The sequence below is a fragment of the Podarcis vaucheri genome (genome assembly GCF_965113315.1).
Source record: "Podarcis vaucheri genome assembly, chromosome: 11".
Lineage (NCBI taxonomy): Eukaryota > Metazoa > Chordata > Lepidosauria > Squamata > Lacertidae > Podarcis > Podarcis vaucheri.
In genome coordinates this window covers 64,925,971-64,951,065 of record NC_138749.1, presented here as the reverse complement: position 1 = coordinate 64,951,065, position 25,095 = coordinate 64,925,971, and the positions used below count along the sequence as shown (strand labels likewise).

At 43.5% G+C, this 25,095-nt stretch overlaps 1 protein-coding gene across 11 annotated transcripts in view; it reads right to left on the bottom strand.

The window, feature by feature from the left end:
• Positions 1-25,095, bottom strand: part of TRPM3 (transient receptor potential cation channel subfamily M member 3) — a gene marked incomplete at its 5' end in the record, with an annotated part of 445,271 nt that overhangs the window by 73,258 nt on the left and 346,918 nt on the right. For all 11 annotated transcript variants that reach the window (XM_082241479.1, XM_082241471.1, XM_082241480.1 and 8 more), the window contains 2 exons: positions 9,135-9,207; positions 23,669-23,792. In XM_082241479.1, coding sequence (XP_082097605.1) covers positions 9,135-9,207; positions 23,669-23,792 — 197 coding nt within the window. The remainder of the gene's footprint in view (positions 1-9,134; positions 9,208-23,668; positions 23,793-25,095) is intronic.

Sequence of the window (25,095 nt, the reverse complement as noted above, 5' to 3'; positions counted from 1 at the left end):
ACAATACAACACACACAAAGCATGTGGCTATCAAGTTGTTCAGTGTTAAGGATTACAAACAACATAAAGTTATTAAGTTGATCTATTGCCAACTGCAAGAAAATTTGTCAGATCTTTTTACTAAAATGCTTTCTACAGCGCAGCATGTTGAGTTAGTTACAAGACTTAATCTTATCAATAAAGTGTGTAAATAAATTGGTTTCTGTCTATGTTTCTGCTCTTCAAAGCCTTTGGGGAAATGTCATGACTAAAGTATTTGAGGGCAGAAACTGGAAAGTGTTGGAAGATTCTAGAAGGCTCATTTCTGGTGCAAATATTGTTTTGACTATCTCAAGGTCATGCTCAGCCAGGAAAGATAAATTCCTGCGGTCAGCAAGCTGCTCTCTCCCTCTTACTTTCATTTGTACCTTGTGTGTCTGAGTTTTTGTAACAAGCCTTTGCCTTTTAGTAAAAGTTTTTCCTTTTGGACTTTTGACTCTGCGTTGTCTTTCTATTTACTGCAAGACACTGTCCATCAGTTTAGCATGGAAAAGAGGAGACTGAGAGGAGATATGATAGCCATCTTCTAATATCTCAAGGGCTGTCAATGTAAGATAGTGGAAGCTGGGTTTTCTCCTGCTCTGGAGGGTAGGAGTTGAACCAGTGGCTTCAAGTTACAAGAAAGAAGATTGGCAGTAAGAGTTGTTCACCAGTGGAACAGTCTCCCTCCTTGGAGGTTTTTAAGCAGAGGTTGGATGGCCATCTGTCATGGATGCTTTAGCTGAGATTCCTGATGAACTCTGATGTATTTTTTTTCACTCTTTCTATGATGCTATCATTTTTATTGTTTTGATTTGTGGTAAACACCACCTTGGTTCTTTTATACTGCATATTTTATATGCAATATAAAATATATTCAAAAGAAACAAAACACAAATAACTAAATATTATGTAAAATAAAAGTGCCATCAGCAGGTTTCAATCAGAAACTGTTTGTTGAAGCAAGAAGGAACTGTTAAAGAGGTGGTCAAGAAATTTCACAAGTGCTACTAGGGCATAGATCTCCTATGTATTACTCAAATTTATGATTTGATGAGTAGAGCAGATATAAAAGAATTTCACAGATATGAGCTCTACATTTCCCCCCTCTTCATATTTAAATTAGTCAATCATCTGGAAATTCTTGGACAGGAAGCTCTTTGATTCTTTGTTTTACATTCCCTTTAGATTTCAAGAGGAACGAAACCTTATCAAGGCAAAAAAAAAAAAATGCTCTAAAAACATCACATGGTTTCCGTGTTGTTGCTAGGATACCCCCTTCATTTGTCTATCTGTGCCAGAAAGCTGCTTTTTCTACCCTGTGCCTCTGGGGTGGATTTGCATCATACTACTGTTACAACAGAGCAAATCACAATCTTTGCTGCTTCTGCTTCTGCTTCTGCTGCATGTTTCTATTAAGCATCAGGCACTATGGATGCATTTTAATCTAATCTCTGGTTTATTCCACAGTATTCATTTTTTTATTTTATTTAAATAGCATATCCAATTTGATTGAAGGCATACAATGGCGGGGAAATCCCTCTCCTGCAAAAGCAAGGAATAAAAAGTAGTTCTGTCCAGCTATGTAGGGTCCAAAGTAGTTTTGTTTAGGATATAAGGTAAGAAGCATACTTGCAATCCTGATTCTTTGGCAAATGCTTTCTGCCTTTTTATCAAAGACTCAACAATACAACACTATGCACAGTATCCACTTGTAAAGAAGGGAAGCTAATACTCAAGACTCCTCCACATTCATCTCCACCTGAGCCATCAGCCTATTTTACTAGTTAGGATCTTCCAGATCGACCTCCCCTTGCTCTGGCTTCTGTGCCATGATGTGGGGGGTGGGAAGAGGGACAGGCTGCTTTGCTGTGCTGTGCTGTTCTGGTTTTTACAGAATGTAAAAATGCCCACCTCTCAGTTCCACATACTATGCTACACTAATGTCTTGCACTTTAGATTCAAAAGCAATCATACAACCATTTCATGGTTGACACTCCTTGCCCCTTGCACAGAGAGGATGGGAGCAAATGCAGGATGGAAGCCTTCTGAGCATCATTCATGGCACAATTACAAGCGAGGAGGAATGCAGAGGATGCATCCGGCGCAGGTAAGCTTAGCAATAGAATCATAGAATCATAGAATCATAGAATCATAGAGTTGGAAGAGGCCACAAGGGCCATCGAGTCCAACCCCCTGCCAAGCAGGAAACACCATCAGAGCACTCCTGACATATGGTTGTCAAGCCTCTGCTTAAAGACCTCCAAAGTAGGAGACTCCACCACACTCCTTGGCAGCAAATTCCACTGTCGAACAGCTCTTACTGTCAGGAAGTTCTTCCTAATGTTTAGGTGGAATCTTCTTTCTTGTAGTTTGGATCCATTGCTCCGTGTCCGCTTCTCCGGAGCAGCAGAAAACAACCTTTCTCCCTCCTCTATGTGACATCCTTTTATATATTTGAACATGGCTATCATATCACCCCTTAACCTCCTCTTCTCCAGGCTAAACATGCCCAGCTCCCTTAGCCGTTCCTCATAAGGCATCGTTTCCAGGCCTTTGACCATTTTGGTTGCCCTCCTCTGGACACGTTCCAGTTTGTCAGTGTCCTTCTTGAATTGTGGTGCCCAGAACTGGACACAGTACTCCAGGTGTGGTCTGACCAGAGCAGAATACAGTGGCACTATTACTTCCCTTGATCTAGATGCTATACTCCTATTGATGCAGCCCAGAATTGCATTGGCTTTTTTAGCTGCCGCGTCACACTGTTGGCTCATGTCAAGTTTGTGGTCAACCAAGACTCCTAGATCCTTTTCACATGTACTGCTCTCAAGCCAGGTGTCACCCATCTTGTATTTGTGCCTCTCATTTTTTTTTGCCCAAGTGCAATACTTTACATTTCTCCCTGTTAAAATTCATCTTGTTTATTTTTGCCCAGTTCTCTAATCTGTCAAGGTCGTTTTGAAGTGTGATCCTGTCCTCTGGGGTGTTAGCCACCCCTCCCAGTTTGGTGTCATCTGCAAATTTGATCAGGATGCCCTTGAGTCCATCATCCAAGTCGTTGATAAAGATGTTGAATAAGACCGGGCCCAAGACAGAACCCTGTGGCACCCCACTAGTCACTCTTCTCCAGGATGAAGAGGAACCATTGATGAGCACCCTTTGGGTTCGGTCAGTCAGCCAGTTACAAATCCACTGAGTGGTAGCATAGTCAAGACCGCATTTTACCAGCTTCTTTACAAGAATATCATGGGGCACCTTGTCAAATGCTTTGCTGAAATCAAGGTAGGCTACATCCACTGCGTTCCCTTCATCTACCAGGCTTGTAATTCTGTCAAAAACGAGATCAGGTTAGTCTGACATGACTTATTTTTCAGAAATCCATGCTGACTATTGGTGATCACAGCATTCCTTTCTAGGTGCTCACAGACTGTTTGCTTAATGATCTGCTCCAGAATCTTCCCTGCTATTGATGTCAGACTGACTGGGCGGTAATTATTTGGGTCCTCTCTTTTCCCCTTTTTGAAAATAGGAACAACATTTGCCCTCCTCCAGTCTGCCGGGACTTCGCCTGTTCTCCAGGAATTCTCAAAGATGACTGCCAGTGGTTCTGAGATCACATCTGCCAGTTCTTTTAATACTCTTGGATGCAGTTCATCTGGCCCTGGAGACTTGAATACATCTAAACTAGCCAAATATTCTTGTACCATCTCCTTAGTTATTCTGGGCTGTGTTTCCTTTGCTGAATCATTTGCTCCAAATTCTTCAGGTCGGGCATTGTTTTCTTTATCGGAGAAGACTGAGGCAAAGAAGGCATTGAGTAGTTCAGCCCTTTCTGTGTCCCCTGTTTGCATTTCACCATCTTCTCCTCTGAGTGACCCCACAGTTTCTTTGTTCTTCCTTTTGCTACGAACATACCCATAAAAGCCTTTTTTGTTGCTTTTAACCTCTCTAGCAAGCCTGAGTTCATTCTGTGCTTTAGCTTTTCTGACTTTGTGTCTACACGTGCTGGCTATTTGTTTGAATTCCTCTTTGGTGGTTTCCCCCCTTTTCCATTTTTTGTACACATCCTTTTTTAATCTTAATTCAGTTAAAAGTTCTTTAGATAGCCACCCTGGCTTCTTTAGGCACCTTCCATGTTTCCGTCTCATTGGTATTGCCTGACGTTGTGCTTTTACTATCTCCCTCTTAACAAACTCCCAGCCATCATGAACTCCCTTTCCTTTTAGTATTGTTGTCCATGGGATCTCACCCAGCACTTCCCTAAGTTTTATGAAGTCGGCTTTCTTAAAGTCAAGAAATTGAGTCCTAGTATGCTTGGCTGCTCCTTTCCGCTGTATAGTAAACTTCAGAAGAGCATGATCACTCGTGCCTAATGATCCTTCCACTTCTACCCCACTAACCAGGTCATCAACATTGGTTAGGACCAGATCTAAAATGGCTGTTCCTCTTGTTGCTTCTCCCACTTTCTGGACAATGAAGTTGTCTGCAAGGCCAGTGAGGAATCTGTTTGACCTTATGCTCTTGGCTGAGTTTGACGTCCAACAAATATCCGGGTAATTGAAGTCCCCCATTACTACTATCTCCCTTCCTTTTGCATGCTTGGCCATCTGTTCCAGGAAGGCATCATCTATGTCCTCCGTTTGGCTTGGGGATCTATAGTAAACTCCCACAATGAGGTCTCTGTTATTCTTCTCTCCCTTAATTTTGACCCAAATGCTCTCACTTTGGCTTTGAGGATCTAAATCTTGGATCTCTTCACAGGTATACACATCCCTGACATATAACGCCACTCCTCCTCCTTTCTTGTCTGGTCTGTTTCTCTGAAATAGATTGTATCCCCCCATTATTACATTCCAATTGTGGGACTTATCCCACCAGGTTTCAGTGATGCCTATTATGTCATATTTAGTTTGCTGTACCAAGAGCTCAAGCTCATCTTGTTTATTTCCCATGCTTTGCGCATTAGTGTACAGACATTGAAGACCATTAATCATTCCCCCGTGTCTCTTATTTAAGGATTTTTTCCTCCCACCACTAGGTCCGCGTGCTGTTTGCTCCATTTGGTCTATGACATTTGGATGATCATCTTCATTAATTGATAGACTCCTACCTTCAGGAGCACTGTCTCCCTCCCCCACATTAGTCAGTTTAAAGCCCTCCTGATGAGGTTTCTGAGATTTTTGGCAAAAACATTTCTCCCAACCGTTGTGAGGTGCAGCCCATCACTTGCCAGAAGTCCATCTTCAAGAAACTGCAGTCCGTGATCTAAGAATCCAAACCGTTCCTGTTTACACCATTTGCGAAGCCAGCTGTTCACTTCCACTATTTTCCCCTCTCTCCCTGGGCCACGTCGTTCAACTGGAAGGACAGATGAGATGACAATTTGTGCATTTAGTTGCTTCAATTTCCTGCCGAGAGCCTCGTAGTCTCTTTTGATCTTCTGGAGGCTATTGCTTGCAGTGTCATTGGTTCCCACATGAACCAAGAGGAAGGGGTATTTGTCAGTGGGTTTTATGATTCCTTGCAGTCGTTCAGTTACATCTTGGATCTTAGCCCCGGGGAGACAGCACACTTCCCGAGACATCTTGTCAGGCCCACAGATCACTGCTTCTGTTCCCCTCAGTAGGGAATCCCCTATCACCACTACACGCCTCCTCTTGGGTTTGGTCGGGGTTCTTCCGTGAGCTGTCCGTTCCAAGGTCGCCTGCACATTCCCTGAGGACTGACTTTGCTGCTCGTCTTCATATACCTGATCGACTGTAATGAGGGAGAGATCCTCAAATGGAGTCTGCTCTTCTTCTTCCATGCTAGGGGAGAGGACCTCAAAGCGATTGTGTATTTCTAAGCAATCAGAGTGAACCCTGGGCCTCCTACTTCTTTGAGTCACGTTTCTCCATATATCTGGCTCCTGTGTTGGTGAACTAGACTCCTTCTCAGGGGAGTCCCCTGTCTCCTCCTTGGTGGAGACGGTGTGCTCTGTTGCTTCCAAGAAGAGCTCCAGCTCTCTAATTCTTTGGAGCGTAGCTACACGTTCCTCCAGTTGCTGGACTTTGTCTTTTAAGAGGGCAATCAACATGCAATTGCTGCAGGTAAAGCTGCCTGCAACCTTTGGCAAGATGGCAAACATTGCGCAGGAATCGCAGGCGACTGCAGCTGTTCCCTCCCCTTCCATCTTCAGATCGTGTTGTTGGGGTTGGCTACAGAGGTCCTCCATCATAAAAAGCTTGAAGACAGGACAAATAACACAAAAAAACACCTAGATCTCCCCCAACTAGCTAGTTTGAGACTAGCTCCCCTAAATCTAAAAGATGGATTTAACTGCGCGCGCCGCTAGGCGCGTGCCGCTGCCCTGCAAACTCTGATAAGCTCCTCCCACAGCTAATCCCCTGCCTCAACAGAAACCCTGCCCCCTCTGACCTTTACACAGGGAAAACAGCTAATCAGCCACCAAGAAACACACACACACAAGAAAACCCTTTTTGCTCCTTCTTCAACTGCTGCCCTACAAACTCTGATAAGCTCCTCCCACAGCTAATCCCCTGCCTCAACAGAAACCCTGCCCCCTCTGACCTTTACACAGGGAAAACAGCTAATCAGCCACCAAGAAACACACACACACAAGAAAACCCTTTTTGCTCCTTCTTCAACTGATGCCCTGCAAGCTCAATATGCTCCAGTGAGCACAACAGCGGATTAGACTGCAGCAACGGAAAAACACAGGCATCACCCAGCGTGCTGCTCTCCAGATATTAACAGGACAGACGCTGTAAGGATTTGGGCAGCCTTGCAAATCATGCTGGGGAAAAAGACTGGGGGAATAATAATAAAGTAATAACAACCCTCTACTAGGATGGTAGCCCTTCTTATAACTCAGCAGGGATGAGGAGCCTTCCAGACCCTAACGTGACAAGAGAGCTATAAATGGAGGACCAGTGGGTCTCAAAACACACATTGAAGGGAGTTCTGTAGGATTATTATTATTATTAACAAAAAGTTTCTTAGTGGGCTGTGAGTTCATGAAGAGAATGGATGAAGAGAGAGAAAAAGGCCCTTCTGGTCATTTTTAGCTAAAGACTAGTTTTTTGTAAAGCACTCTGAGGCTTGTTTGTTTTTTCAATCAAGCAGTGTATAAAGTTTATGAAATAAAAATAAAATAGTAGAATTGGTTCCCCCTCCCGACAAATAAAACCAGGGGGAATTGTCTACTAGGTGAAAAAATAGCTTGGGAGAGTGATTTTTTGTTGAAAAATGGTCAGCAAATAATGACTCAGCAACTCACTCACTCTCTCCTCTCCTCCAAACTCACAGCCTTTGGCTTAAAAATACACCCAGAAACAGAAACAACACAGTAGTCTGTATATGTGTAGAGTGACAGATATTGCATATCCCATTGCTTTAATCTGTCATGTCAAATAAATAATTATTACCTACTGTAATAAAAGACAACCAAAAGGTGCACAAACTCTCTTGTTGATTCTGTTTCTGTTTTGGGACATTAAGACCACCAGCCCATGCAGCTAGATAAGTAGTTGGTCCCCTGTGCTGTGAGTGCTGTTTTCCACATACTGATGGGTCCCTTGAAACTGCAGAAGGGACTACAGAGTTTCACTTACTACCTCTTGCCCAACAGAGCATCTGTTTTGCAGTAATAACATCACTAAAATGCAGTTTGAGTAAATATTGTACAATGGTTCAGAAGCAAGCATTCAGGAAGTACCAGATTGGCAGCATCAGTCTGTCAGTGGGTCTGACTCACATTCTGGATCTCTTGAATTTATGTGACTCTGGATTTATGTGACTTTGAATCTGGTACTGCCTTTGTGTTTGCTTTGGAGCCAGATAATATTTGGCTGCATATTGGCCACATTGCTATCCACCAGGAGAGATGCTTTGCATAACAGAACTTCCTGATTCACAATAATATCAATCATATGCTCTCATGATGTTAACATAATGAAAATTAATCTGATCTGAGCTGTCTTTGCTTTTCGAGGGTAAAAATATTTGTTGTGATTGGCGCTGTGGTCTAAGCCACTGAGCCTCTTGGTCTTGCTGATCAGAAGTTTGAATCCCCGTGACAGGGTGAGCACCCTTCGCTCTGTCCTAGCTCCTGCCAACCTAGAAGAAGAAGTAGAGTAGAAGAAGAGTTTGGATTTGATAGCCCGCTTTATCACTACCCGAAGGAGTCTCAAAGCGGCTGACATTCTCCTTTCCCTTCCTCCCCCACAACAAACACTCTGTGAGGTGAGTGAGGCTGAGAGACTTCAAAGAAGTGTGACTGGCCCAAGGTCACCCAGCAGCTGCATGTGGAGGAGCGGAGATGCGAACCCGGTTCCCCAGATTACGAGACTACTGCTCTTAACCACTACACCACACTGACTCTCACAATATCACAATATCAATATCAAACCTAGCAGTTTGAAAGCACACCAGTGCAAGTAGATAAATAGGTACTGCTGTGGCAGAAAGGTAAATGGCGTTTCCGTGCACTCTGGTTTCCGTTGCGCCAGAAGCAGTTTAGTCATGCTGGCCACATGACCCGGAAAGCTGTCTGTGGACAAACGGCGGCTCCCTTGGCCTGAAAGCGAGATAAGCGCCACAACCCATAGTTGCCTTTGACTGAACTTAAATATCCAGGGGTCCTTTACCTTTTACCCATATCCTATCTTTCCCCCATAATGGAACCAAGTGTACATGGAAGGCATTGGCCACTTGGTTCTCAGGCAGGCACCCATCCAGACACTGACCAGTCCCAAACCTGCTTAGTTTTAGCAACCTTTTACACCTTCAGACCATACCTTGGGATACTAAAAGTTTGCTACTTAGGCATCATACAATGCAGGACTGATGAAATGTGTGTAAATTTGGCAAGGACTTTCTGTGCAGAAAACACTACAGTGGTACCTCGGGTTACATACGCTTCAGGTTACAGACTCTGCTAACCCAGAAATAGTACCTCAGATTAAGAACTTTGCTTCAGGGTGAGAACAGAAATCGTGCAGCGGCAGCAGGAAGCCCCATTAGCTAAAGTGGTGCTTCAGGTTAAGAACAGTTTCAGGTTAAGAACAGACCTCCAGAACGAATTAAGTTCTTAACCCGAGGTACCACTGTATTACCTTTTAGCAAAGCTGTCAAGATGGCCAGGTCAATATCTTGGTGTCCTTCTGATCCCATGCGAAACACTGTAATCTGGAATGCAAGAATAGATTGTTTTTCATTAGACATTTTAAATATTTTAAATGTGGCACTTAAATGAACACAATACCACCAGGTCTGTCGGTCGGTCTGTCTGTCTGTCTATATTCAGCCCTGAAGAATCTGAAATACAGAGATACTGTGGGCAAACCCAGCTGGCTGCCTACAGGTTATACATTCAGAGCAAATTTTTCCCCTTCAAAGAATTCTGTTGTTTGTTAAGGGTTGCTGGGAATTATAACTATCTAAGGGGCAAACTACAGTGCCCAGAATTCTTTGAGGGAAAGAATGTGCTTTGAATGTGCCTTATAGGTATTGTGTTCACTGCCTAGCATTAATGCAAATCAGAATCCCAAGGTCCAATAATTCATCAAGAAATGGAGACATTACACAGCAGTAATAAATATTTAACAGAAATAGAAAAGTCTTGAAGCTTCAAAACAGAAAGGAAAATTCTATATGGAACCTATTATATAGTAGTGTGAAAAACTCATGATTCGTTCTACTTTGGCAGTTGTTGAGAGCAAGAAGTTGGGAAAGCTACTAATGGCTGACCTAACTGCTGTAGAAATGGGAACTTCACTTACAGTGGTGCCTCGCAAGACGAAATTAATTCGTTCTGCGAGTTTTTTCGTCTTGCGGTTTTTTTCGTCTTGCGAAGCACGATGTCGGAAAAGTTTTGGAAAAGCTTCAAAAATCACCAAAGTCTTCAAAAACCTCAAAAAAGGCTACCACACCGCATGCTATGAGTTGCTCCTCGAAGTCAAGTTGCAACTGGATTAGCAGTTTTAAGAAAAAGGAAACAAACTTGCAAGACGTTTCCGTCTTGCGAAGCAAGCCCATAGGGAAAATCGTCTTGTGAAGCAACTCAAAAAACCAAAAACCCTTTCGTTTTGCGAGTTTTCCGTCTTGCGAGGTACCACTGTACATGAGTTTTTGGCAGTGGTGAGATAATTCACTACCACTGTTCCTTCATTCATATGTGGTGACACTGTTTAGCACCATTTAGCAAAAACAATGATAAATCATTTATTTTAAAACTTGAATACAATGTGCATTCAATGTGTTCATCTTGAAGGTGCCACGATACTCCGATGCTTTTATAACTACTAAATTCAGCATCTTAAGAATTGTCTGTTTTCAAAATATTATTAATTAATTTATGCATAAAAATATACATTTTTTTTACAAAAGTATTTCTATACTGCCATACTATGAAATATCAAGGGCTGGGGGCTGCAGTGGGATGAGGGAATCACCTAATATCTGTGGGAGGGGTCAGTGGAGGACAGATCTCTCTACCCAGTTTGGGGTAATTGCCCCCTCCCTTTTAAATCCAGTGTGTGTGTGTGTGTGTGTGTGTGTGCAAGGAACCAAAACCTTTTGCCGAGTTCTGTAACTAAGCCCAGGCCAGGCCTCTCACTTCCCCAGACGCTACATCTCCCAAAAGGAACACATCCACATTGTGGTGGCTCTCGACAGCCGTTATCCCAATAAAGGAAAGATTAGGAAATCGTGACGTATGAATACACACACACACACACACACATATACAGTGGTACCTCGGGTTACAGACGCTTCAGGTTACAGACTCTGCTAACCCAGAAATAGTGCTTCGGGTTAAGAACTTTGCTTCAGGATGAGAACAGAAATCAGGCTCCGGCGGCGCGGCAGCAGGAGGAGGCCCCATTAGCTAAAGTGGTGCTTCAGGTTAAGAACAGTTTCAGGTTAATAACGAACCTCCGGAATGAATTAAATTCTTAACCCGAGGTACCACTGTATATAATCTGAAGAATGAGTCTGCTTTAATAATTTCATGGCACTAGCAGGCCATGTAATTTTTAAAAATCAGATGTATTTTCTTCTTTCATTGCAGAACAAATAAGCAGGGCCTTTTTCCAGCCGGAACTCGCCGGAACTCAGTTCCAGTCCCTCTCTGGTGGGTACCATTACCATTCTAAGAGTATGTGGGAGTTCATGGTGACTTCTGGAACCTCTTTTTCTAGAAAAATAGCACTGCAAATGAAGATACTGTATGCCAAGCATCTTGACTATTGCTTGACACATGGTGCATTTAAAACACATTGCCTCCCCCTGAAATCCTGGGAGCTATAAGCTCTGTGAGAGGCAGAGTACAGTTTACAGGATTCTTTAGGGGAAGCCACGCGCTTTAAATGTGCTTTGAATCAGGCTGACAAACCCTCCAAGCACAGGATAATTGTCCAGCAGAAAAAGGAGTAGAAGGTCGAGATGACAGGCCAGAATCCAGCCCTGTAGCAACTCCCTCCCACTACTCAGCTGCCTGGGATTAAGCCAGTGAAGGGGATCAGCAGCGTTGTCACAGCAACAAGACTATTGTACCCTATGCAACCAGCAGGAGGAGGAGCGCACTAGCTCAACTGCTACAAATCATTTAGCAGACACACAAGCAAAACTGTCTCCTCCCCTGCCCAACCAAACAACCCCATTCCTGCCTTTTTGGTGTTTGGAAAAATGATGACGAGGGTGACATGGAATATAGCAATTGGTAGAAAGAGGTTTGCTCTATCCAGCCTTCTGGGTATACAGAAGTCAGTGCTGACTATCACATTATGCACACCTAAAATGACAAATTCCTTCCGCAAACAAGTTACACTGTTCTTGAAGAACAGACTATTGCTCTACTAAAAATTAAAGCAAGGTCACAAACCTTTCTGAGTTTTTTTAAAAAGGGGGAGATTAAGGGTATAGATGAAGAAAGGGGACATAAACAAATGTTTAAGATAATCAAAATGATTAAAAAATGAACAATAGATAGCAAAATGCAAGAAGGCAGCAACGGTTGACATGTGTATTTTGAGAGTCCTAAACGAATGCTACATACACCTGCAAAACAGATACAGATTTCCCCACTTTTTGGATATGCAGAAATGAATTATGCAAGAATTCACCAGTGTATGTATGAAATGTAACTTGTCTGAGGGTGGCAATATTCACATGTAAAAATGACAATATTCACTAAACTTGGGCCATTTGCTTCAGCTTCAGCTTATATGCAATGAGAGGAAGCAAATCATCATTCAGTTCACACAACTGAACATTTCTTCAGTAGGAGGAGGTAGTTCAATAAATCAGTTATCTGCAGCTGAGCAGTAAACGTCTGTCAGACGAGTCTGGTGTTATGTAACACTTGGCGGCCCCCACCCACTCTGCTATTAATCTCAGGGGGGAAACTCCCAGCGATGCAAAGGGGATAATTTATCTAAGGTTAACACTCATGTGTGGAGTGTGTGTGTGTGTGTGTGTGGAGAGAGAGAGGAGATTTCCACTGGGATTGTGGATGAGGAAGGAAGGATTCCACCTGCCTGTGCACTGTGGACACAGTGAAAATTCTCCTAGTGACACACTGTCATTTTTGGCTCCTAGGAGATGCCATAGACTTAGCACCAAAGTAATGGAGCTTTGAAGAATAAATCAGGTATGAGAGAGCTGTTTCCCATTCCAAGCTTTAGTAACAAGACAAGTGCTATACATCTAAAGGTAAAGGTAAAGGGATCCCTGACCATTAGGTCCAGTCGTGGCCAACTCTTGGGTTGCAGTGCTCATCTCACTTCCGGGTCATGTGGCCAGCATGACTAAGCTGCTTCTGGCGAACCAGAGCAGTGCACGGAAACGCCATTTACCTTCCCGCTGGAGTGGTACCTATTTATCTACTTGCACTTTGATGTGCTTTTGAACTGCTAGGTTGGCAGGAGCAGGGACCGAGCAACGGGAGCTCACCCCATCGCGAGGATTCGAACAGCCAACCTTCTGATCAGCAAGTCCTAGGCTCTGTGGTTTAGACCACAGCACCACCCGTGTCTCGCTATACATCTAAGTGAAGTAAATAAATATTCCATCTTCACAATGGGTGGTTACAACTTCTGCTAGAATCTGTTGTGTTCCTTAGCAATGCCCTAAGAGAACCCTATGAAACAAAATGTTCCAGATCTTTCCTTTTGTCTAGATGCTCTGCCCAAGCTGGGATACCCAGCCCCAACATAGCTGTTGCTTTTTCTGATTTTGTTTTAACATGCATATTCCAACATTTTGTAGAACAGTTTCCTTATAAAAAAGGAAAAGATGAATTACATCCTGCCACCTTCTTGAAAGCACAAGGACTGATAATGTATCCGGAGTAAGCATAAGACTACACTAAAACTCATTTTATTCTATCAGTCTCAGGAGGTAAGGAAGCAAATTTATTCTTTCTGTCAAAGATTGATGGGAGTCTGCTATCAAGAAAACAGAAATCCAAAGATGGAAGATAAGCTGCAGAAACAATGGAAATCAGGTATCAGTACTCCCTGTAGAAGATGAAATCCTAAAGCACTGCAGGTTATGTTTGAGTGATCTTGGCATATCCTATGATGCCCTTTCAGAGCTCTGCTTCAGATGGGCAATAGGAATTCAGGGTGAACAAATGTCTGGTCCAGAATTATAATTGTTCATCTTTATTTAAACTAGTTGAGATTTTGCAAGTTGCTTTAACATTAACAATAGACGCTGCTTGCGGACAGGGAACTGCTTCTGTTTATAGTCAGGGTTATTAATACATTATGGTCCTCTTACTAGAAGAGCAGCTTCTATTCCAGTATTGCTCAGCATTTATAATTCAGCTGGGTATGCCTGAATATTTTAGTGTAAATTTCCCTTGGCAGCAACATGAGGAGGAGAGAGAGAGAGAACGCGCAGGCACACACACAAACCAAAGGTGAAGAATAAACTGCTCAGAGGGAAAATGCAGTAAGTATAGCAGATTTGTCAGCATTGAGGGGGCCCTGCACCTATTTCTGATGTTCCTTGCCACGACTGCTTCCCTTCCCACTGTGTGCCACCCTGACTGCCACTGCCACCCCACTTTCTCCCTCCTAGGACCTCACTGTCCTGGGTGCTATGCCCCACAGAGCCACTATGCCAGTGCTGGTAGCTCTGCTCCCCCCCCCCGCACCTCCAAACCTACGAGCCAGGAGGGGGGAGTGAGGGGCTCAGAGCCACATTTCAGCTGCGTAAGGACTGCCTGGTGGCTGCTGGAGGGGAGAGGTGGTTGCGGTCTGGCATGGCAGTGCTGGGCAGACTTTGGGCTTCAGCAGAGGGCAGGGGCAGACGTCCCTCCTCTTCCACTAGCCATGCTGGCCGCTGGGGCTCCTCCGCGACTGCAGCCCATCGTGGGTGAGCTGGGGCGTGTGGCTCTGGGAGCAGCAGGAGGGAAAATGATCCCCTCTGGTCCACTCCCTGGCAATTTAAGCCCGCTGTGCCCTCCACTCCGTCCCAGTCAGTGCTGGATTTCTCACCCTGTTTTGTCACTGTGTTTGGGGGCAGGGAGGAATTTGCCTTCAGATAATACTGGGTTTTTTGTCAACTCTTAGCAATTGTCAGAACTTGATGGCAGAGAAGGCATTGGGTTGGATCCTTAGTCAAAGTGGACACAGGGGGGTGCGTCAGGAGTCCCAACACCTGGTCCGAGGAATCAGGGCATCCCGGTGAAGTGATCCAGGGGAGGGTGTTTCCATTTGCACACCCGGATGGGGGCTGATGGGCCAGAGCACTCCCAAAATGGGGATTGGAGGAGTCTTTCCAATTTGATGTACGGTATGTTACAGGACAATTCTTAACCCTGCCAAATAATCAACCAGCAGCAGGCTGGTTGATACAGGATACATACCCAATGCCTGCACCCAAATCTGCTGACATCTGATAAAGTTGTGGCCTCTTTAAATCCCAAAATGGTTGTACTGTACTGCATTTACTGCAACTTCACCATGTATTGACCTCACGGCTCACAGCTGCACAGCACCTGGACCTGCAAATGGGTCTCTGCCCCTGAAAGGACCTACGCAAATCCCACAGTGCATAAATTGACTCGGGAGGGAAGGAAGAAAGGAAGGAAAGCTAACTGGCAACTAGACATAAAAGGCACCAAGAAAATAGTGGAAATGAGGGCCTAAGGTCCCAAGAAGCAGCTGGAGGGATGGAAACCCGAAATCAGTGGCATCAGAAAATAGGGATATGTCTTAGCTTTGAGTTGGGGAGCAGGACAAGACTAATAAATGTCACCTCACTGAATATTTTAAATTCAGAAGAAAGCTGTTGTTGTCGAAAGAAACTGATTTTCTTAGATGCCCTGAAAACATAACAAGATCAAGCTTCCTTCAGGTTTGCTCTGCACAACAAAAACAGACTTAAGTAGGTTAATAGCAAAAAAGGATCTGAGCAGCACTTTGAATAAAACATTGAATTGTTACCTCTTAAATGTAACCTAAATTCTAGGTAAAACCATTACTGATTACTAACTCTTTAGAGAATACCCATTGCAACATGTACTCTAGGAGGAAAAAACATTCCTGTGATTGCTGCCAGCACATATTTTAAGAAGCATTCCAAAAAAATATATTTTAAGATGTTTGTCTCATGTTTTATAAACTCTAGAATTGTTCTAGTTCTGTGACATTTTCCTGGGAAAGATACTGTGAAAAGTGAATACAGATATATAAACCAGCTTGACACAGTGGAAAACATGGCTAATTATATTCAGATATAGCTTATTTTTTAATGATCATTTAAATAATAATTTAAAGGAAACTTTTATATGAGATGGTAAGTATTTGCCCTATGGAAGAGTCCCTCTCCCATGGTAGGGATTAGGAGAGTATACATCATCATCATCATCATCGTCGTCGTCGTCTTATTTGTATGCCGCCTTTCCATAGTGAAAACAATCCTCAAGGCGGCTTACGGCATGACAAGATGTACATAATTGCCAACATAACAGAAGTCATAAACAATAAATAAAGTACATCAAAAGGTACACAACCTAATGGAAAACAATTTCCACATAAATCATAAAATCTAAAACTAAGAATACAGCATTAATATCAATTACAATTTAAAATGACATAGATAAAAAATAAAAAATAAATTTAAAAAACAAAACGGAGCCCTCCCTGCCCAGAGGGAAGGAGGCAGGCAAGGCCCGACATGAATCTGTTCCCTCAGCCGAAAGAGAGACGGAGTATCCACTGAGCCTTTGAATTCCCCCCCCCCCAGCGTCTAGGCTGGGGGGCTTGATGTGGATACACTGTATTAACAGAGTTGTGAGCAGAGCTTTTTTTCTTAAAAAAATGTTGCGGGGTGCTCTCACTTTCCTACTCACACTGAAATACTGCCTTCAATGAGACCAAACTTAGATTCACAAAATGTTTTGGGGTATGCGTCCCCCGGCGTATCCCCCCCCCTCCGGAAATATCACTGGTTGTGAGTCACCAAATATGCTCCCGGGGGTGTCTGGCCCTTCACACTCTAGAGACTCTTGTTGGTTTGGTGAAAGGGAACGGAATAAATATGGTAAAATAAAAGGAGAATTTCCTTGATGCCTCGATCCAATCAATCAATCAATCAATCAATCAAAACCAACACTATATTACGGCCGTAGACCAGCATAGGGAGCAGTGCTGGATCTTGGGGCCCCCAAATAATTTAAAGGAAAAAAACTGGATGTGCATTTCCAAAACATACAATAAAAAACAAATAAAATAAAACCTACACACAGCAACAGTGCTTTGTGTTGTGTAGACTCCTATGATGCAAGTAATGGGCATATATAGCATATATTCAACACAAAAAACAGTGATGATTTGTTGACAAAGGGCAGCTGGACATATAAAGGGCCCCATGACCTTCAGCAGCTGAGGGCCTCATTGAACCTAAATCGGGCCCTGATAAGGAGGGGGGGGTACAATAATTTAAAATCATTAAAAATCTAAAAAACACACAACTCACTAAAAAGAGTTAAAACAGAATATATATATAAAAGTCCATAAGAATCCAAGTAAGTCTAAAAGAAGGGTTAGGAACATCGGACAAGAGTGAAAGAGCGTGAAAGAGTGTGGCACATCCGTTGCATCTGGAGCTGCTGTGCAAAATCTGGCAAGTTTGTATGTTATAGTAGGATTGGTAATCTGAAAGCAGCAAGGAGGTATAGCATTGTCCTGTGCGCCCTCAGTACTTATGCAGTGATGGTAAGGTGATTTGATGCCTTGATCCAGGTTTGGGGAAAGTACTACAGTGGTGCCTCAGGTTACAGACGCTTCAGGTTACAGACTCCGCTAACCCAGAAATAGAAAAAGGTGTTGCCCAGTTGTGGCCACGTTGGGAGGCGGGAGGTTGTGAGTGGCTCTTGGCAGCATCATGTGAAAGACTTCCTAAGGAGTCCTGGCCCTGGCCGTCTCCAGCTGTGGTTTAGCATGATGTCTGAATGCAGCCAATATTAAGCAGCTCTTTATGAACTTGAAGATCTACATTGGAACATATCCAAGTTAGCCCTGATTACTGGAAGCATGATAAGCTACCAAAACATGATAACAATCTATTTGTGTAGGTTATATGCCTGTTATTTAAGCAATCGGAAAAACTGCTTGCTTAAAATAGCAGTTCTTTCTTTGTTGCCTAATTATAGGTTCTTCACAAATACCATAATCCTCTTATTTTTCTATTCATAAAAATGTAGCATTAAACTTTTTGAAGTGTTATCTTGAACTGACAAAATTCAGTCACAGTACTGGCTTCTTTTAATGTTGAAATCTAAATAAATGATTAAATATTTGGGAGGTTCCAGCATGTCAGCATGCTAAAGGGGGGCAATAACTCAACAAAACAGTATATTAAAGGAAAACTAAGGCAGTATATCCCAGCCCAGCCCCCTTTTCTCCCTACAGCAATGGACTGTCATTGAATTTATGCATGGTATCTTACTTGACAAGAATATTCTTTCCATGGGAATTAAGGTTATCAAGCATCCTCAAACAGTTACTTTGCATATGATAAGATCTGGTGTATTGATCCAGCAGAAACATCTGAACAAGATAAGCTTTGTGGATAGAGTTGTTGTGAAGGTCATGGGGGAATCTAAGGGCTGCTTGCAGTGTTTCATTTCGGCAGCAAGTGTAGATATGAAAAGAACCGGAGAATAGTTACAAACAGGCAGCTTTCTAATGCTGGCAAATTCAAATACCGGTAGTTCCCAGGCATAATTTCTCTATGTCTGATACAAATTTACAACACTTCCTATGAACATCCATCCATTATTGAAAAAATTGACAAGAGATGCCTTGTCTATTCTGAAAAAAATTGGGATACTTATTTGGGGTTATTTTGCTTATTTTAGTCCCCTTTGGTTAAACGCCTTATTTCTGGCTACATAATACAGTATGTATTTATATCCAGAGATGGCAGCATGGCAGGTATGTATATTAAATCATGCACAAGTGACCAACACCTATGAGGCCCTGTTCCCTGCCCTTCCTACAGGCCTTCTTTGCACTCTGGAGACCAGAAGCACAACCCATTTACTCCTGCGTGGTCCTTGGGCTTGTAAACCCACTGGCACTTGTGGCATCTCAAGGTTATTACGGTGCATCAGTGCCACATATTTATAAAAACCCAGATTCACCTAGTCAGCTTCCAAACTGACTTGAATTTTTCATGTTATGCTTCACTTATGAACAAGAAAAGAAGGACAAGACGTCTGCATGCACATTAATGGAGCCCAAGACTCCATGAAATTGAGCACTGGATTTGGTCTGAGAGAGGGAACCGAAAAACAGCCACAGAGAGAAAACTAACCAGCCTAAAGTCAGAAGAAAACTGCCCGTCGGGGAGGGCTGATTTAATAACTTCCACACTACAGCATTTTGAAGCACTCTTTAACAAGCCCGGCATTCAATCTACCATGTTTGTTTGTTTTTAAAGGGAAAGGCAGCTTGGGAGTGGGGGGCTCTGGATCTGATCTCAGCGGTGGTGGTGCAGCAGCAGGGGATGTGCAGAAAGTATCTTCCTGTGAGGCTTCTGCTATTCCCTATGATTCCGATGATTCTCCTTCCCCAGGGGAAGAGGGAAGAGGAGAATGGAGGGGAATCAAGTTGTGTGGGTAAATGGCACCCAGATAAACAGACCTGTGAACTATTTCTCATTCCAAACCACTTCTAGTTGTCCCTTGTGTTTCAGAAGCCTGGCTGGCTTCAACGGAAGTTGGGAATTGAGGGTCACAGTCCCGTGCTGTGGAAGACTATCCTCGCTATTCACTTGCAGGGGACTCTTGAAGACCTTTCTATGTCAACTGCCCTATTCAGTTGCTTGAATATTATTAAGAGAAGCCAGTTATGGTTATGATTATTTTGCATTGTTTTTTATGGTATTTTAAAACTACACTAGTATCCAGTTATTGTGGTTAAAAGTTTTATTATTTTGGAAAATATTTTTTTTATTTAAAAAAGAAACAAGAAAAAAAAGAATGGGCTTTTGCAAAAAGACTACAGCATGCTATACAATTATGGGATGCTAATAGGAACACAACCACAACTCTCTCTTCTTGGCAATGAGTAAATAAAATCTAACATGCAAAAGGGACGGGGAAGGAGCTTCTTCTCTCATGCGTGCCAAAAAGAGATGGGGTTTTCTTGTTTCCCTTTAGCTAGAGACTAATTAAATGCTTTCCCATGCTTCCTTAATATGGATGTGTGCTCCTGGGACTCAACAGTCTTTCTCTGAATGCTAGTAGGCATGCATCTGCCATCTAAATTCCTGTCCTTGTATGACCATAAGTAATTTAACAGAATGGTGCTCTTACATTCACTGAAGCCAGCAGCACAGTTAGAAAGAAAAGGCCAACCCACACGACCGAAGGCCAGGTCAGGTCAGGCTGCCTAAATGACAAGTGAGTGACTTGTGATGATTTTTAATTTGAGCTGTAACATTTGCTCAATATCACTGCTTTATCATTTATGACAACTCATTATGGGTCATTTTGCCAATCAGTGGTGGCTTTGCCCAGACAAACAAGAGTTCCTTGATGGTAACAGACATCTTCATTGACAGCAACACACCTGGATTAGACATCATTCACAGTCTGCAGTTTCACCTACAGCAGTTTTGTTTTCTGTGGATACAACATTAGCTCTTATGTCTCATTTTATGAGCCCTGACTGAATTAATTTTGGATTGGAAATGGGCTCATCAGACCTTTCCCAGATAAGATAAAAAGAAATTTGACATCAATATTGTGGAAGGTTACTGAGGTTTCCTAGCTAATACAGTGAATCATAGAATCATAGAGTTGGAAGAGACCACAAGGGCCATCGAGTCCAACCCCCTGCCAAGCAGGAAAGTGGTACCTTGGTGTCAGAGCTGCCCTAGGTCCCAGCTCACAAAGGACCAACGCCACTTCATTGTTATATACAAGAGTCTTTATTGAAGTTCAGTTTGTCTTTCACATCAGCAGCGTGCAGCTCTACGTCTGAAACTCTAGACCGCTGAAGCTCCGTCTGAGTCTCCTCCCCCCATACCCCAGTTTAAGACCCTAGCCTTGCTCCACCTCTTCCTCCGCTCTTTCCTCCTCTGGGTCCTCCTGTCAGCTGGGCTCTCGCCCTTCCTAGACTCTTCTGACGCTGAGTCCCCTGAGTCTTCCCCCTGCCTCCGGCGGGCTTTAGGACCTGGTTCCCGATCTGGACTTTCTGCTGTCCCGCGCGCCTGTACATTTGAACTTGGCGCGCGCGCCCAGCTGGCAACCTTCCTCCTGACCGTTCCACTGCTCCTGTCACTGCTTCCCCCACTCCCCAGTGGAGGTGTGGTCAGTCTCGACTCCTCTTCTCTCCCTGCTGGGGGAGATGCTGGCTCTGATACCTGGGACTCCTCCCCCCCCCACTGCGCTCTGGTGGGGAAGCTGGCCCTGATCTCCAGCTGCTGCTTTGGGAGTCCCCGCTGGCCCCCCTTGCCCTAACCATCGGCGCCTCCTTCTGGGAATCTTCTGATTCACTGGAGGAGCTCATGGAATCTCTCGGGTCACTGCTATACCCCCCTACGCTGCCCTCCGATTCTTCCCCTTCGCTCTCCATTTCCTCTCTCCCCTGTGCCTCTGTTCCTGAGGCCCTGACACTTGGGTTACATACACTTCAGGTTACATACGCTTAAGGTTACAGACTCCGCTAACCCAGAAATAGTGCTTCAGGTTAAGAACTTTGCTTCAGGATAAGAACAGAAATCGTGCTCCGGCGGTGCGGCAGCAGCAGGAGGCCCAACTGTTCAGGTTAAGAACAGTTTCAGGTTAAGAACGGACCTCCGGAACGAATTAAGTACTTAACCCGAGGTACCACTGTAGTGGTGTTGGCGACTCAGATTCTATCATGTCTTTCAGACTGACTCTCACCAACTCAGTGTTGTTGGAGTTCTGGGTAAGTTATGTAATTGGAAGCCTTTAATACATTTCAGCCTCCAAAATTATAACTGTGGCTTTGTCCTTCCAGCTTCTGTAAAGCCCAAAACCAAACATACTTAAAAAAGAGTAAAATATGTTTAATGTAAATAATTTTGCACTGTGAATCATTATCAGTGGGTGAAACATTATTACATGATAAAATTTTCTGTACATGGGCTGAGGGCTTGGCAACACACAATCTACTTACAGGGATAAAGCTTTTTAAAAATACTCATGTGGCTCTAAGCCATAATTTGAAAACAAAATAGGTTGAATTTGTTATCTTTTGTGATCCTGCTTAGTTATGCCAGTGACCATAAAACATTTCATACAGTTTTATTTACTTTCTCTGTTTTGTACACCACTAAGCTCATTGATTCCTGCCAACCTAGCAGTTCGAAAGCACGTCAAAGTGCAGGCAGATAAATAGGTACTGCTCTGGCGGGAAGGTAAACGGTGTTTCCATGCGCTGCTCTGGTTCGCCAGAAGCGGCTTAGTCATGCTGGCCACATGACCCGGAAGCTGTCCGCCGGCTCCCTCAGCCAATAAAGCGAGATGAGCGCTGCAACCCCAGAGTCGGTCACGACTGGCCCTAATGGTCAGGGGCCCCTTTACCTTTAAGCTTATTGATATGGTTAAATAAATGCTAAAAAATAACAATGTTAGCAATCTGAACTTGCAATCTGAACATAGCTGGGGGTTTTTATGGCTACCATTATCATTTCTGTGCCAGGGAGCCCCCTCTGTTTAGAAAAGCTTTGCAGTCTGTCAAGTCCATCATCAAGATCTACTTCATCAAGCAATGGTGACCCTAAACCATCTCAGGCTTATCTTCCCTGTCACATGCATTGCCATTTGGTTTGATTTTGCCCACCACTAATAATTCAAGACTCTTCTTACTGATGCTGCCCTTGATTTCTTCATGCAAGGTCCTGGGACAGGGATTGCATCTTTCATTGCATTTTGCATAGCTCCTAGCATGCTGCTGGAGGCAAACTGCTAAGCAGCAACAGCATATACACAAAAAGAATAACACCACTGGTTTCAGAAAATGCACATTTGGAATTCAGATTCTGAAAACAATATTTAAATGCTTCCAGCCAGACCTAAGGTAATATAATGTGATGGATGCATTTATGATGCTCTGTGAATAATTTATCCATAACTTAAAGTCCAATGAAACTTATTAATTGAGTTAATGACATTATACAGGTAAGGCCAATGGAAGCTATTCCTAGAAATTTAAAGTTTTAATGTACTTCCCATTTTATTTGTTCTTACATTTTACTTAAATCGCCTTTTAATCAGCTGTTTGTGGCTGGCCTTATGGACTCTTCATGCCCAAGTCTCCAGTTACACAGATGTACATGTAAAAGACAGAATGGTTTCTAACTGACATCCACCGAAACACAGTTTTAGTTCACACAGATGTAACATAACCAGTCTCCAAACCATGTGCTGGGGATTGGGAAAGTGCTACAGATTTGCATTTTAGTAGGGTTGCCATACGTCCAAGATTTCCTTGACATGTCCTCTTTTCCATGGCCAACATCTCCGGCCAGGCCGATATTTACAATTTACAAAAAATGTTTGGGTTGCTGTTGTTTTTACGTTTGGGCATGTGCATGCTCAAGGGGCTCCCGATCCTCAGCTGAGTCAGCCCTGGTGTTCCCCCCACTTGCACGCAGGAGCACTGGGCCTCTGCCTCTTTGCACAACTCAGCTGGGAAGCAGCAGGCTCCCAATCCCCAGCTGAGCCGTCTCTGTGTGTGTGTGTATGTGTGTGTGTGTTCTCTTTTTTGCTCTTCCAAACATAGCAACCCTAATTTTAGATTCTCTCTCTTGTGCATGAATTCCCTCTCCCTTCCAAGGAGGTTAAACGTCAGGTAAACATGTCACTAACTATGGATAAGGCTAACCAGGATTGCCCCAAACTGCAGTTTGCAATTGCCCTCCTAAGCGTGGTTTCAGCTCATGGCTTTGAGATATTCCAGGCGAGCCTTAGAGAAGCCAGAGGTTGGGTAATGCAAATCTAACACAAACTATGGTTTGAGCCATGGAAGTTAGAAAGATGGACTGCATACCACTGCAGGTCCCCCAATCTCCAAACTGAGATTGAACCTTATTTATGCACCAAGCCGGTATGAAATTGGGCTTCTGCGTTTCATGCCTAGAGAATGTGCTTGCATACCAGTTCCTTCTTCTTCATGCATTCCATGAGGATTATGAAGAGATGCTGTGCCTGGGTCCGGGTATAGGTGAAGGTCTTCTGAATGGTGACAAGCAATTGGTCCCTCAGAGATTCATTGATAAGTCTGAAATTCAAAAGGGGGCATTGAAAATCCTGGAACCAAAATGTTGACCAATAAGCAGTGCTTTGGGCAATCTCTCTTTAAAAAGCAAATTTCTGAGAGAAGGAAAACACATATACTGCATTGAAAACACTGAAACCTGTGTTCAAATCCCCACAATTTATTTCTGCAGGTTATTTTGCAATGTTTATTACTTTGCACAAGTTAGTCTGCTGATTGTTCTAATCTTGAGAAGAGAGAGAAGCTGAGCCTTGCCTATGACCACTGAAAGTGTTTGTCAGAAATCCCTCTCACTTCTGAGATTTCATCAGATATTGCCAACCTTCTTTCAAGCTGTGACAGCTAGAATTTGCTTTAAAAAGAACAATAAAGAAAATTGTGACATGTTAGCCCTAATGCCACACACTGCAGTTTTCCACACTTGCAGAATCATGCCCTACAGGAAGTCCTGGAGGGGAAGTTAAGAGGGTAACCACACATATGCAAGATTATGACAAGCTAGTCCATTCAGAAACTGCCAAGAAACAAAAAATTAAAAAGAATTGCTGTGTTTGAAGAAAGACCTGCCTTTTGAACAAGAAGTCTCTGTTGCTTCAGAATCATGGTATCAATTTCCACATTATCACCTGGCAAAATGGCTTGGAAGCATATTGCTTACCAGGGATTTCTTAATGAATTTGGGCTGCAATTGACAAGCTGGGGTCCAACGCAATCTTGTACTGACTTTTGCCAGCCCAGCTCTATGTGGATCCTACTCTTAGAGACTGGAAAAAACCTTTATGTAATGGAAAAAAGCAGCCATCTGGCCCCACAAGCAGGACTGTGGTTAAGTATCTATGCAAAACTGGTTACAATGCTCCCCAGATATCCCCAATCTAGCCCTCCTCAATCTGGTTTCCTCCAGATGTTTTGAAGTACAGTGGTGCCCCGCAAGACGAATGCCTCGCAAGACGGAAAATTCACTAGACGAAAGAGTTTTCCGTTTTGGAGGTGCTTCGCAAAACGAATTTCCTATGGGCTTGCTTCGCAAGACGACAATGTCTTGCGAGTTCCTGCTGGTTTTTCCCCCTCCCCCCCTTTTTCTAATCCGCTAAACCGCTTATCAGCTGATCCGATCAGCAGATAAGCCGCTAATCCTTCAATGGGCTTGCTTCGCAAGATGAAAAAACCGCTAGACGAAGAGACTCACAGAAGGGATTCTTTTCGTCTTGCGAGGCGCCACTGTACAACTCAACTCCTATTATTCCTGACCATCTGCTATACTGGATGATAGCAGCTGCGGGTAAAACACCAGGTTGGCGCAGGT